Raw genomic sequence first — 14435 nt, 5'->3', positions numbered from 1 at the left:
AAAGCAACTTTGTCTTGCTCTATCCTCAGCATCTAGCACAGTACCTGATACACAGTAGACAGTGAATGGATATATGTGTTCAATGAAAGAGTATGGAAGTAATGTTCAGCATCCTGTAGTTTAACTTTCTGCTTTTATAAAAAAATAAAATGAGCTGGGAAAGTAGCTGAGAAAAGTTTAAGCACTTGTCCAAGATCATAAGTGTTTAATTAGATACCTGAAACAAGTATTCCTGTCTCCTGACTCCCCTGCCCTATTTTCTTTCTGGTCACCACTCCAGTGGTTATAGAAGGCCCAGATCAGGGATTTAGAAAGACAATGGATTAATAGGCTATAGGGTGATCCATGACCTCCCTCCCACTTATATGATGAATTTTGTGGAATATACACACATATTAATTTTCTGAGGAAGAAGCCTGTACCTTTCATTCAATTTTCAAAAGAGTCAAAGCTTCAAAAAATCTTAGCAACTACTGGCCTACATACATATTGTTTATGAACTATTAAGTTCCTTGCATATTTTCTCTTGTCTTTGTATCAGTTCTTCTATAAGTAATAATTGAATAATCATTAAGGAAGTGAAAGACCTATATTCTAGACACTAGAAAAGATTGACTAAATAAAGTGAAGATGATACAAATGGAAAGATAGTCCATGCTCATGGATTGAAAGAATTAATACTGTCTTTTTTTATTTTATTAAAAAATTTTTTTTAATGTTTATTTATTTCTGAGACAGAGAGAGACAGACCATGAGTAGGGGAGGGGCAGAAAGAGAGGGATACACAGAATCCGAAGCAGGCTCCAGGCTCTGAGCTGTCAGCACAGAGCCCGAGGCGGGGCTCGAACTCACTGTGAGATCATGACCCGGGCTGAAGTTGGATGCTTAACCGACTGAGCCACCCAGGCGCCCCAAGAATTAATATTGTTAAAATGTCTGTACTACCCAAAGTAATCTCCAGATTTAATGCAATCCCTATCAAAGTACCAATAGCATTTTTTCACAGAAGTAGAACAAACACTAAAATTTGTATGGAACCACAAAAGACCCTGAATAGCCAAAGCAATCTTGAGAAAGAAGAACAAAACTGAAGGTATCACCATCCCAGATTTCAACATATACTACAAAGCTACAATATCAAAACAGCATGGTACTGGCAAAAAATAGACAAATGGATCAAAGGAACAAAATAGAGAGCCCAGAAATAAACCCACACTTATGTGGTCAATCTATGATAAAATATAATGACAACACATCATTTTTACAATTTTTTAGAATTGGTAAAGAGCTTCTCATTTATGGGGCAAAAAGTCCCTTCAATAAATGATGGTGGGAAAACTGGACACCTACATGCAAAAGAATGAAACTGAAACACTTTATTTTACCATACACAAAAATAAATTCAAAATGAACTAAAGACCAAATGTGAGACATGAAACCATAAAGCTCCTAGAAGAAAACACAGGCAATTTCTTTGATACTGGTCATAACATCTTTCTAGATATGTCTCCTCAGGCAAGGAAAACAAAAACAAAAGTAAACTATTAAGACTACATCAAAATAAAAATTTTAGGCACAGTGAAGGAAATCATCAACAAAACAAAAAGGCAACCTACTGCATAGAATATTTGCAAATGACATATCTGATAAAAAGGGCTAATATTCAAAATATACAAGCTACGCAGCTCATCCCCCCCAAACCCAAAATAATCCAACTAAAAACTGGGCAGAGGACCTGAATAGGCATTTTCACAAAAACATACAGATGGCCGACACACAAAAAGATGCTCAACATCAGTAATCATCAAGGAAATGCAAATAAAAACCACAATGAGATATCTCCTCACACCAGTGAGAATTATTATTTTGAAAAAGAAGTAACAAGTGTTAGTAAAGATGTGGAGAAAAAGGAACCCTCTTCCACTGTTGGTAGGAATGGAAATCAGTGAAGCCACTATGGAAAATAGTATAGAGGTTCCTCAACACATTAAAAATAGAAATACTCTATCATCCAGTAATTCCACTACTGGATATTTACCCAAAGAAAACCATAACACTAATTCAAAAAGGTATATGTACCCTTATATTTATTGCAGCACTTTTTAAATAGCCAAGATGTGAAAACAACCTAGGTGACCATCAATAGATGAATGAATAAAGAAGGTATGTTATATATGTGTACAAACATGCACACACACACACACACACACACACACACATGCACACACACACTGGAATATTACTCAGCCACAAAAAAAAGAATGAGATCTTGCCATTTGTGACAAGACGGATGGACCTAGAGAGTATTATGCTAAGTGAAAATAAGTCAAAGACAAATACTGTATGATTTCACTTATATTGGAATCTGAAAAAACAAAACAAATGAACCAAGTAGAAACAACCCATAAATACAGAGAACAAATTGGTGGTTGCCATAAGGGAGAGGGAGGAAAAAGGGGTGAAAGTGAGTGGAAGGTACAGGCTTCCAGTTATAAAATGAGTAAGTCATGAGGATAAGAGGTACAGCATAGGGAATATAGACAACGGTATTGTGGTAGTGTTGTGTGGTGACACATGGAAGCCACATTTGTGGGTGAGCATAGTATAGTATTTAGAGTTGTTGAACTACTATGATATACACCTGTATTGTAATATTGTGTGTCAACCATACTTCAGTGAAATAAAGGTCTGAATAATCATTATCAATTAAGAATCTACTATATTGCTAGAGGATCTAGTGTCATGATTTGTATTAAATAAATGTTGCCATTTATAAGTAAAAGGTTTTGCTCTAGAGCTATGGAATCACTTTGCACAGGAGTCTAGGGGTATTCTGACAATTTTATTTATCAAGACTGGCAGTAACAACACTCAAATGTTGGCTGTAGTGCATATACCTCAATGTTTATTTAGCCATATTTCTGGTAATTGTTCCCCTAAAATACTAAAAAATAAAGAGTTTCTCATTCTAAATTCTCTGCTGTGTTGGAAACGAGCTCATTTGTGGGATCAGCTTTGACTCTGGAGAAGTGAGATTCAGATGCTGAACAGATTGGTTGATAATGTGTAGAGCAGATTTGTGGATTTTAAATATGAAAGCACTAATCTATACTTTTCTTTCTCAGCAATATTTTTTCCTACCAAATCTATGTGTAAAAGATCCCGCAGAGAATGGGGAGAAGGAATGATCCTGCCTTTGCAGTAGATGTTTGGTGCAGTGTCTTCCCAGACCATGAACCATTTTCCCTTTCATCCCTGAGAAAAGTCCTTCATTGGAGATGCCCTGCTGCTCAGCCATTGATAGCTGTGGTTGAGTGGCCAAAGCTGAACCCACTACATACTGTCTTTCAGAAATTAGGATTTGAGAGACAGAGACAGGCCAGTTAAATCTCTGATGCACCTACAACTCTTATCTATAAATGTGGAATTGCAAGAAAATATACTTTGCCACGTGTAATGAAAGGCAACAAAAAAAGCCAGTCTGTAAAAAGTGAAGGTAAAGATGACTCAGGTAAGCTTAAACAAGAAAAAAGAAAAGAAAAGAAAAGAAAAAAGAAAAGAAAAGAAAAGAAAAGAAAAGAAAAGAAAAGAAAAGAAAAGAAAAGAAAAAGAATCTCCTTGGTCTCTGACAACTTTCCTTACAATTACTCCTTTTTTCCCCCACATAGACTGAGTTAATTTTATTACAAACTAAGTTTAACTAATATAAAATTTTATTTCCTGTGGATGAATGTTCTTTCTTTTTGGTTTGTTTCATTTCTTTGATTTGTGTGCTTGGATGCAGAATGTCTGCAAGTGCTGGAGTCAAGTCAATTAGGTTCAAATGGTGATTTGATCACTTGCTAGCAAAGTATAATAATTTGGATGCACTCATACTAAAAATTTACTTGTTATCTGAAAGTTCAAATTTAACTGGGTATCTTTTCTTTGATCTAGCAACCCTACTTGTGCCATAGCTGCTTCCTTTGTAAAGTGGAGGTACTAATACCAAATTAGCAAAGGGGTTAAGAATGTCAAGGATATCACAAACATCATTTAAAATAATATATCAGAAATACAGTTTATTATTTTCTTTCCTCTTCTCTTTTACCTGTGTTGTATCTGGAACACAAGAAGGTGTTACATACAAAGGTCATCGTTACGAGACCACCAATTGGGAGTAAATGGTTCATTTTGGAACATGGGGAAGTTTTGTATGCTTTTTATGCAATGATGTCTTTATTCTCAGATTAGAGAATGTGGAAGGTCATGTATTTCTATCTGCGTGATTTCACCTTGGCACCCTATCTCAGGATATGCTAATATTCATTCCTGTGCCAGGCATATACCTAGGTCCTAGTTACACACAAACTGGTTTCTGATTCAAACTGGTGTCTCCCCATCTGATTTTTCTCACCTCCTATGGACAGAGATGAAGAAAGAAAAAGCATGAGGAATAAAGAGAAGGAGAAAATATACTGGTTTGCTATTGGCCTGCTTGAGGAAAAAGAATGTAAGATTCTTCATTTGAGGGCTCTTTTATTTCTTGTCTCCTGTGTCTAGGTCGTCATTGTTTTTATCTTGCTCACTTTTTATCCCCTGACTGGAGGAACCCAAGTCCTGAAGGGCCTCTTTAACACAGCTCATTCTAACATATTTTCTGTTCGAGGGACACAGAGAAAGGAAATTTTCTTACACAGCATTCGTCATGTATTTCTTTATTTATCACTCCAGACCCAGTGGGATTGGATCAGACTTTTGCCTCTCCCCCGTGTGGGCTTGCTCATCAACCACGAAGCAATGGGCACAAAAAAGGCATCTTTCCATTTTTATTTTCCTGTCCAAAGTCACCATCTCTGGAGATGCTTTACAAGTAGCAAGCTAAAGGCTTGTGGAGAATATCAACAGGCCTAGTTTGATTTTGAAGAGGCAGGGGCATTCTCCTCTGTGGTTTCCTTCATTTTTCCTTTCTCATTTTCTTTCACGGTTTCAGTTTCACCTAAATGTGGCTGGGGTGGCATTTTACTGCTGTGAGCTACGACGGTTTGCTTAGAACCACTAATGGAAATGGTTTTTGGCTGCAAATGATGAAGTGATGTAGTCAAAGGTGGTTTTGTAGTCTGGTTAACTGGGTCAACCATAGGAGAATCATTTATTTCTGTAACTGTCTCTGATGCCAGTGGCACCATGTTTATTATTTCATACGGACTCTGAGATGAAGTACCATCCATTTTGTAACAAGAAGTGCCATAAGGGATGGCACAAAACACAAGATCCGAGGGCAGTAGCTTAAAGTTATTGGGTGGCCGGGTAATCACAAACCTGTAAGAAAAGCCAAAGATGACTCCTGAGCCTCTCTGCAGCCAGGATGGCATGGCTACGGGTGATGGCCAAAACAAGGAAGTCTTTCTGCTGGGCCAGAGGAGGAAATGTTTTTGTTCTGCTTTGCCTCATTGGTTTCTGAGTAATAGTGAATACCCCTGGCACAGTATAACTGAAGCCTCAGACTAGGAATCAGGAGACTAACATTCACTTCTGCCTCTGAAACCAAGTGTCTCGGACCTTTGTTAGGCATGGCATCTCCCTTCTTTGGGCCTTGCTTTTTTCACCTCTTTAATGGGAGAGGGATAGGATGGAGGTGTGGACTGATTGATCTCTAATTGACTTTTGGACTCCAAGTTTCCCTGTTTTTAATATCCACTACACTAATGAACTCAGTTGGCACAATAGTGAGCACTTGGCCAAGCTTTATCAAAAGCAGATTACATACATTCCAGCTATTTCTATTCTGGCTTAGGCCTACCCTAATACTTACACCACCATCTTTCACACAGAATGTAGTGTGGCCAATGGAAAAAAAAAAAATAAACCAGTTTTATTGGAAATTTTGACTAGTAAGCAAATAGTGAATGTCAGTGAGTCTTAAAGAACACCCACAGCCTGGTCCTGTTTACAGGGCAGCAGGATGCCTTAGCACAGTAGCAGCTACATAGCAAATCCTCAATAAATGTGAGTTAAATGAATTACTACACGAGCATTCATGTCAGAATACTGAGGCAGAATAAGGCAGAATAACTTTTCATGTCTTTCATCCTGTATTTCCTCACCACTGCCCCAAATAGTCACCTCGTATTTCCTCAACGCCCATCTCAGTGCACCTCTGACCTCCTTTCACTGAACAATCTTCCCCTTTTTACCTTTCCGACTGAGTTCCCTGTGATATCTATAATAGTTTAAATAAGATCTACTATAGCCACATATTCCCTTTGAAACAGAAATATTTCCTTCCAGAATGTCCTCTCAAAGAGGGGCTGCACATTTTCCCTATTACCATGTTCCATGGGTTTTCCAGAAGTATTGGAGCAAGGGCATGGAGTTCAGGCAGAGAAAGAGAGAAACCAGCATCATTCATGCTTCCCAGTGCTGCTTCCAGAACATCACTGCTCCCCACCATCTTTGTGATGAATACTCTATAGCCAGATCACCATCCCTCTTGATTCATCAGTATCATCTATAGACCTCCATGTTTATATAGGTCTCTTGCACTTGGGATACTTTTTCTTTCAAGCTCTAGGACCACTATCATTTCATGTGCCTGCAATGTTTATGTGGCTTACAACTCCAAGAGCTAGGCGCCTTTCCACTACCCAAGAATCTTATCTCCAAACCACTTTCCTGAGCACATACTGGAAGTCATCATTTCTTGACATGTCCCACCTCTCAAATATCATGCTTCCAGAAATCACTCTCTGGCTGTCACTTCCCATCATTCTGTCCCCGTTCATTCTTGCACTCTAAGTACATCCACTGTTTAACGTCATCAGGACTTTCAATCCTTTGTCCTTTCATTTTCGAGTTGGGTATTGCTTCTACAAACCTACAACCAAGTTCTTCTATTACTCTCAGTAGCTAACCTACACTTTTACCTCTTTTCCAACTCCCTGTAATACTTCCTCCATCTTTTCTCTCAGCAACGGCCATGGCTATGCTTCACTGAGAGATCCTGGTGTTACATACAAATTCGTTTAAGCACATGGTATGGCAATGTTTGCCTTGGCACCCATTCTTTTCCTTCCTTTCTCTGATGAGCAGAAAGTTTTCTTTCCATTCAAGACTACTCCACTTTGAGGAAGTTGGTTTCTTTCTCCCTATGAACGAGAGCAAGGTTCTATCTTCTTCCACTCTATTGTTTTTAATTTCTCCTTGGAGAAATTAAAATGGACTGAATCCTGTCCATTCCCACTGTGAGAATCTTAGTTTGGACCTACATTATTGAATTGTCGGTAGACTGTACCCTCTCTTTTCCCCTTCTGCCTTCCACATACATTTCCTTTATGTTCTCCTATGCTGCTATCAAGTGGATCTTAGTTTTAACTGAAATATGAACATAACACTCCCACAATTTACACATACCAAGCCAAATGGGCTAGAAATGAGGCAGTCCATAAACATTTACCCAAAGAGCCCAGCAGAAAACAAGTAAATCTTTCCAGTGGCTTTTAGCTTTAAAAAGTTGCATAGAGATGGATGAGGGGTAAGTTACAAAAGAACCCTGATTTAAAATCTGGGTCTACATTTTAGCTGTCACTAGGGACACAGACACCATTCTCCTTACATAGTCAGTAGTAATTGTATCCCAATCATCAGTTCATTCATGTTATTCAGACCCATGCTTCCTTATTCCTACATCACTCTCTACTCCCCCTGGACCCTTCTTTGTAAGCATGGACCCTCAGCTCTGGACTTTTCTTTCACATAAAATAAAGTAGCTTTGGCTCCTATGCTTGGATAGATGGGTACCACTTTCCAAGGTAGCATACTCCCCTTTTTTCTTCCGGGTTGTTCTCCTCTTCATCTATCATGCGGTATAAGCCAAGGCACAGGATTCCAAAATTATCTAATGAGCCACAGAACACTTGCCCAAATGTCTTTCTTGGCTGGGGAGAAAAGAGAAAAACATGTGTCTGTTGGCACTTTAATTAAGCAATAACAAGCACTTACTGGAAAGTTATTATCTTTCTTTGCAGTAAAAGTTTGGAAGACCCAAAAGCCATTTCCTAATATCTTTTATGGTGGCATTGTCAAGTAGGAAATTAGGTTTATGAATAGTTTTGAGCCTCTAATCCCAGTGATTGTTTTTATCACTGTGGCCTTCCAGAGCCCCTCGTGGGTGTGGTGGAGCATGTTGCTATGCTAGTTTTTATTACTACCGCTGTTTTGGTAACCAGTAAGAAGTAACAATGAGTAACAGGTTGGGAAATTCAGTTTTCAAGCTATATAATGGGTTGGGATGTAAAGTGACCTCAAGAGGGTGTTTTTCTTATCCTACTCCCCAAATAGCACACAGTCCCGAGCCTTCCTCCTGACACTGTTCTCAGGCTATACCCAACAAGGGCATCATGAGACAACATGGTCAAAGTAACAGCAAGGGGATTCAGTGAAGTCACTTGAGAACAGTTCGTTTCATTATGTGATGCTATGGGGTAAAGAACAAAATGAGGACAAGATATAAGTGGAGAAAGGAAGGACAGGAGTGTTGACCAGTCCACTGTCAGCTCTGATAGTAACAGGCAGTTGCTGGCGGCAGTTATCCTGGGCTGATAGTCACTCGTAAGTCATTCCCAGGTGAGGAACCCAAGACCACAGAAATGCCAAGGACCAGACTATGCTAAGGGAACTTGGCAATGTTGTTTGCACCTGGAATTCAGATGTACAGAGCATGGGCTTTCCCTTTTTGGCAGTATCTATTAAGACATATCAAGTATAGACACCTAGAAGAAATTGCTTCTTGTGAAGGGGTTTCTCTTTCTACTGATGTCCTCTGAAAAAACGAAAAATATTTCCTTATAAATTCCTGCCCCTGCTAACTGGTGGGGAGCTCAATGTAATGTCAGTTAAAGCTAAACCAAAAGGCACTGATAAGTTGATTACTCATTCCCAGGCTAGACCCCAATCTGATCAACAAATACCCAGATGCCTCCCTGGAATCTTCCTTCATTAGCTTTTCCCCTTGCCATAATCTACTGCTCACCAGCTCAGTGGGCTAGGAAAATTCAAGCATTTCCCACTACTTAGCCCAATCAGAGTCTTAGACTCAAACACAGAATCCTTCTGCCTGATTTCAGCTGGCATGATCAGATTTCTTTATCAGCTCAGACATAGGAAGAGTGGGCAGACCCTGGGTCAGACTGCCTTGGAGGGAACCCTGCTTTTCCAGTGGGACAAAATGTGATCTCAGGTAAGTCCTTGTTTCTCTGGGTCTCAGCTTCTTGATCTGTTCAATGCAAGGTAGGTATTGTTATTAATACCTACCATGTAAATCCTTGGACAGATTAAATAAACAACAATAACAAGAAAAACAAAGCAGACAGGCACAGAGAAAATGTTCAGTAAATATTAACTATTAGAGTTATTATTAATACCCTTGCTAAGGTACAAAGTTATTAGACCTCTCAGATGCTTCCTGCAGACTTGGATTTTTTATCTGGAAGATGGGCATGAAAACGACTGCCTTATATACCTTTTGCAATTGTTGTAAAAAATAAAGATAGCACATGAAAATGCACTGCAAATTATAAAGTATGAGTATAAGGTTGTATTATTGCTCATTATTATTTTTATGCTATAGGCTATCTAGGAACCCAAATAGCCTGAGTCATTTTCAGAAACCCAGAATGGTAAGGAAGGGGGAACCTTTATTAAGGTAGGAGTAGACTCACTTCAATGTTGGACAGAATGGTTTGGTTTAAGGACAGAAGCCCCAGCTTACACCGCGCTCTTCCAGACACAACCGAAGTGCAGCTGTGGATCAGCCCACAGAAACTCTTATCCAAAAATTGTTCCAGCTGGGAACTTATCCCTCCTGTCACCAGCATCTGAAGTAATTCCAGGACGTGATAATTGTAGAAGGCCTGGAAAGCAATGACAAAGCCACGTGCAAAGTCAGAAGAACCAGCATAGAAACTGTGGACGTGTATAGCCTTGGAAATTTAGGGGGGGTATCACTGTTTGAAATGGATCAAATGACACAAAACAGGGTCTCTCATTATCATTATTTTTATTTTTATTTTTTATCTTATTTTTGAGAGAGGGAAAGACAGAGCATGAGTGGGGGAGGGGCAGAGAGAGAGGGAGACACAGAATCCGAAACAGGCTCTAGGCTCCGAGCTGTCGGCACAGAGCCCGACTCGGGGCTCAAAGTCATGAACCGCGAGATCATGACCTGAGCCGAAGTTGGACGCTTAACGGACTGAGTCACCCAGGTGTCCCTCATTACCATTATTAAAATCAACTAAAAACTGGCAGTTCAGGTAGGGCACTGGGTTAGGCCAGGTGCAGAGTGACCCAGTTCTTGCTCCCTCAGGGCTTACACTGTAGCAGAAGAACAAAATGGGAAATGATACTGACACCAAGGATGTCTTCCAAAAATAGCAGAGGAGTATGTCAGGCCACAGATACCCTAATAATCATCAACAGACATTTAAAACTATGTATTTAATGAGACTTCCATAGATTCCTCCCTAGGGACTACTGACATGATTACTGTCATCTATAATTGAATCTTCTGGATGTGAATCTACTTATATTCCTTTTGATTGTGACCCACTTGAGGACAGGTATTGCCTTGGGCCTTACTGATATTTAGATCTCCCACAGTTCTTGTGTGGAGCTAGAACACAAAATTGTAAGGGTTGAATAAATGGATGGAATTTTTGGAATCTCTGGCATCAAAATAAAACCAAAGGAAGACATGTGGGACAACTGCTTATTTTGAAACCACCTGGAGTCCGAATAACTCTAGCTATTTTATTATTTTTAATTTGTTTTTAAGTTTACCTATTTTGGGGGAGAGAGAGAGAGAGAGACAGAGACAGAGAGAGGGAGAGCACACGTGGGGTAGGGACAGAGAAAGAGGCAGAGAGACTTCCAAGCAGGTTCCATGCTGACACAGCACAGAGCCCGATGCAGGGCTCGAACTCACGAACCGTGAGATCATGACCTGAGCCGAAACCAAGAGTTTCGCAAACGCTTAACTGACTGAGCCACCCAGGGAGCCCCTGGCCCTAGCTATTTTCTTAAACTTCTTTTCCAAAGGATTCCTACCATATTCAGTGTAAACTGGCCATTGGCATACACGTAAAGAGCACTGGAATACATTACCCATCAGATTTTCTCAAATCTGAATACATAGAGTTTTAAGTGTTATGCTTTTTGTTTTATCGAAATTAGGCTTTTACTCCAGTAGACATGATAATTCAAAGGTTTACATAGTACCTATAGAAAAGCTAGTAATTTTTTTTATTAAAAACAATGGGGCACCCGGTGGCTCAGTTGGTTAAAGCATCCGACTTGTGATTTTAGCTCAGGTCATGATCTTACTTGCTTGGGATTCTCTTTCTTCTCTGCCCCTCCTGACCCCCACCCCCAAATAAGCAAATAAGAACTTAAAAAAAATAATAGTAATGAACTCAATTGTTACTGTCTTAGAAATGTTGCCATTCACTTTCTCTACTCTCAGATTCAAGGACTCATCTTCTGCAGACTGAATTATGATAGCAACCTGTTTACCTGTCTTCCCGTCTTGTTTTTCTTCTCACTTGGAATCCTTGTTCGAACTGTTTCCAGAGAAATTCTCTTGAACACAAATCAAATCATGCCATCCACCTCCTAAAACTTTCAGTGTCATAACCCTTGCTGTAAAACCAAGCTCATCTCCTCTGTGAATGGTGCCCTCCAGTGCTCAATAGTCTATCTGTTGTTGAAGCTACATATTTACTCCTTCATGCCTTTGCTTTAGAACATCTGATCGCTCAACTTGGGGATCTCTTCATCAGAATGAAGTTTTCCTTTCTTTGTGATCCCACAGCCACTGGCTTTTGCTTCATTTCATCTTTCTGTATTATAAGGTTGGTAGTTTTTCTGAAACATACTTGACTTTGAATCTTGGACTGGTATGTTCTAGCTGAATACTTTTGGAAAATTCATGTGCTCCTTCTCAGAAACCAGTTTCAAAACCTTTACAGTTGACATGATAATACCACCTTTGAATATTGTTTGTGGGATGAAATAGATCTACTGCACACATTAAGTTCTGTTCTCTTCAACATTGGTTCTCATGTATCTGGATCACCTGGAAGGATATTCATGAGTGTGGGTTTCTGGAATCCAAGATTTACTGGATCAGAATTTATGGACAGGAGTGGGAATCAGAAATTTAAAGGCCACCTCTAGTGGTTCTGCCACTGGTTGGTGCTCAGATCACTCTGGGCAACATTTACTTAAATGATGTGCTCTTTCCGAGGACGGACTTTGTCTCCTTAACATTCATGTTCTCGGGGGTGCATTGAACAAAGCAGGTGTTCAAAGCTGTACGAATATTGACTGCAATTGGCTGTTGATTTTTAACAAATAAACAAATATTTCTAGCAAAACGTAGAGGTCATTGGGACAAGAGGGCCAAGGAAATAATACAAGCTATATGATTTAAGAGAGAATAAAAGGAAAATAAGTTCTAAAGTAGTTTTCAGACTAAAAGATGACTTCAAATGTCCTGACTGAGGGGATCCCCTGACTGACGGTCTTCTCCTTACATTTCTTCTTTGTTCCATGTTGCTACCACCTAGAAGGGAGCTTCCAGAATTGGCTCACGGAAATCCAGGGGTGAACAGGGGACGTAAATCCAGGTTGAGCCACAATCCGTTTAAGAACAACTGGCCGTAGTGTACACTGATCAAACATAATGCTGTTAGAATAATTCTCCACTGATGAAAGCAAAGGTCTAAATTCTAGGGCTGTTCTGGTGTCAAGGGCTCTCGGGAAACATGTGCTTTGCATATTTAACAGAGAGAGGCTTAGCTGTTGAATATGTCATTTCTTCAGTTTTGACTTCAAAAGGATTGCAATTCTATGTTGGGGAAAATAATGGGATTTACATGTCACCCTTATTCTGAGAGCTCATCTAGTATTCTTATTATCCTGGGTTCTCTCCTATTGGCCTCTTCCCCACCCCCCTCACTCCCACTCTTCCTTCTTCCTTTCTTTTTTTTCTTTCTCAAGAAAATATGAAAGTTGAAATGTGCTTCACATATTTTAAACTTGGATAGTGCTTCTGATATAATCAGATTTAGTAGAATTTGGACTTCCAGCGTTAGAAAATGTTGAGGCACAAAGTGTTTTCACTTTTAGCTACAATGAAGCTTGAGGTCTCTCTCATAACCTACAACATTTCTTAATAACATAGATAGTAACACCCTAGATACTTGCTGCTTTTTATTCTGAAAATCCATCTCCAAAGGCTTTAAGACCAACCATTCTTATCAAATATTTCTAATTGAAAATGAGGCTACATGGTAGGAAAACTGCGAGTAACCAGCAGAGGGACCTTAAGGGAGTCACATACCTTCTGTGAGCCACAATTTTCTTACAAGTAAGGAAATTGCTGCCTACGTTCATGTCCAGTTCTGAAGTCCAATTGTTATAAAGCCATACAGGAGTCCTGCTTATGGATCTGAGTGTCTCTCCATATATTTTTTTAAAGTTTATTTATTTATTTTGAGGGGGGCGGGGAGAAAGAGAGAGAAAGAGCATGAGTGTGCACGTGCAGGGGTGAGGGGCAGAGAGAGAGAGAGAGGGAGAGAGACAATCCCAAGCAGGCTTCCGCACTGTCAGCGCAGAGCCTGATGTGGGGCTTGAACTCATGAACTGTGAGGTCATGACCTGAGCAGAAACCAAAAGTCGGACACTCAACTGACTGAGCTACCCAGGTGCCCCTCCACATTCGTTATTTTTTTTACAGTATTGAGCTGAGAGAGGATTAAATGTGAATATGAATTATGTTTCACCGGACTGTTTTCCCATCTGGGGCAGTTTACAGTAGTATACCAGAGGCTACTTGAAGCCGTAGTGTCAGCTGTGTCCGATTTGGAAGGAAACACTATTATTTTACATTGGAAAGAAAAAAATCACCGGTGTATCAGGGGATAGAATGAAAAAGGACATGAAATCCAAAACAAAACTTCAGTTTAAGCAGTGACGACTTCACAGCACGTTATTCAGGCTTTGTTCCATCCTTGGGACCCACACCTTCATTCCTTTGTGTTTATTAAGGGAGGGCAGAGGAAAAGGTGGAGAAGTCCAGACTGGTGATCTAATCTTGTTTCAGACATGGGTGCGGCGTGTCCTGAGGGGAATCTGTTCTGAATGCATCTGTTTTCCCCTTTGCCCTTCTGGGTAGTATGGGCATCAGGGGAACAAGCTCTGACTTGTGACCTCTGACCATGCAGCAGCAGGAAACAGATCTCTTGGTGCCCTGAGCTGGGCGGCAGGTCCAAAGAACCGCTTGGAAGGTGTTTCTTGGGAAGGGGCATTATGAGGCAAAAGGCACATGCTAAATGGGGTGGGGTGGTGGACCCCTGTCCCTCACACAGGACTCAGGACCGGAAACTGGATATCTTGTC

At 40.0% G+C, this 14435-nt stretch overlaps 1 protein-coding gene across 2 annotated transcripts in view; it reads right to left on the bottom strand.

Annotated features, from left to right (window-relative positions):
- Nucleotides 1-4681: 4681 nt before the first annotated feature.
- KCNU1 (potassium calcium-activated channel subfamily U member 1) overlaps nucleotides 4682-14435 on the bottom strand; it is a 148509-nt gene continuing 138755 nt past the window's right edge. The window contains exons 25-27 of one of the 2 annotated variants that reach the window (XM_078445558.2): nucleotides 9699-9890; nucleotides 7783-7916; nucleotides 4682-5301 (exon numbers count right to left, since the gene is read on the bottom strand). In XM_078445558.2, the coding sequence (XP_078301684.2) occupies nucleotides 4890-5301; nucleotides 7783-7916; nucleotides 9699-9890 (738 nt within the window). In that variant the 3' untranslated portion in view covers nucleotides 4682-4889. Of the gene's footprint in view, nucleotides 5302-5365; nucleotides 7917-9698; nucleotides 9891-14435 lie in introns of those variants that run through there. The other variant, XM_078445557.2, reaches the window with a different exon arrangement.

The sequence above is a fragment of the Panthera onca genome, chromosome B1 (assembly GCF_046562875.1).
Source record: "Panthera onca isolate mPanOnc1 chromosome B1, mPanOnc1 haplotype 2, whole genome shotgun sequence".
NCBI classification, from domain to species: Eukaryota; Metazoa; Chordata; class Mammalia; order Carnivora; family Felidae; genus Panthera; species Panthera onca.
Note: the sequence above shows the minus strand (reverse complement) of the source record. Positions and strands in the feature narration are given on the sequence as shown.